This window comes from Daktulosphaira vitifoliae, unplaced genomic scaffold (genome assembly GCF_025091365.1).
Source record: "Daktulosphaira vitifoliae isolate Bord-2020 unplaced genomic scaffold, ASM2509136v1 Scaffold_4942, whole genome shotgun sequence".
NCBI lineage: Eukaryota > Metazoa > Arthropoda > Insecta > Hemiptera > Phylloxeridae > Daktulosphaira > Daktulosphaira vitifoliae.
In genome coordinates this window covers 1-858 of record NW_026104502.1, presented here as the reverse complement: position 1 = coordinate 858, position 858 = coordinate 1, and the positions used below count along the sequence as shown (strand labels likewise).

Below are 858 nucleotides of genomic sequence, written 5' to 3'. Positions count from 1 at the left end.
AAAAGAATTGAATAATTAATAGCCTTACATACATGATTAAATGTTCATAATTATTAATTATAGTAAAGTTTACAAACTAGGAAAAAAAAGTTTTTTATTATTTAAGCAATGCCTATTTCTTTATCTATTCTGTACATATTTTTGTTAACTAGCAAAATTTTATTGGAATAATTGAAACTATAGCAATTTTACTTTAAACTTAAAGCCTAAAATATTTTAATCTTTTAGGCGGACAAATGAACAAAATTTGTACCAACTGTAAAGCTTATTACTTTGACGGAGAGCAAAATTGTTCTGGCCAAATAATGTTATGCTGTCAAGGCGGAAAAGTTCTTATAAATCATGATATTTATCCAGAATATATGGTTCGAGATCCACCTGAAATTCTTCAGGAATTATTATCAGGAAATCATCATTTATCTAAAAATTATCTGCAACATATTCGTCAATTTAATAATTCATTGGCATTTGCTTCATTAGTGGTCAAACAATCTTATCCTTTAATATTGCAAGGTCGAGGACCAAAGGTAAAAATCGCTTATTGTATTTTTTTATTGTTAATCTTAATTGCTGTATCTTATTTATTTACCGAACAAAATGTTTTTATTTTAGATAGTTAAAGTTCATGGACAAGCATACACAGCGATTGCTGAGCCACAACCATTGAACGGACAGCCACCTAGATACGCTCAACTGTATATGTTAGATCCAATGCAAGCTCATATTGCTAGAGTATCCAATTCATTAAATGCAGGTTGTGATGCTGAATTAATGCATCTGCTGGAAAATATGTTGATGACAATTAATAATCCTTTTGTAAACATTTATGGTCATATGAAAACTATATGTGATCTTAAT

At 28.7% G+C, this 858-nt stretch overlaps 1 protein-coding gene across 1 annotated transcript; it reads left to right on the top strand.

The window, feature by feature from the left end:
* Positions 1-228: 228 nt before the first annotated feature.
* Positions 229-816, top strand: LOC126910144 (uncharacterized; the record flags this gene model as incomplete). Its single annotated transcript, XM_050692530.1, has 2 exons — positions 229-527; positions 613-816. Coding segments are annotated over 2 exons (503 nt in total), but the record flags the coding sequence as incomplete, so codon positions are not given.
* Positions 817-858: the final 42 nt, after the last annotated feature.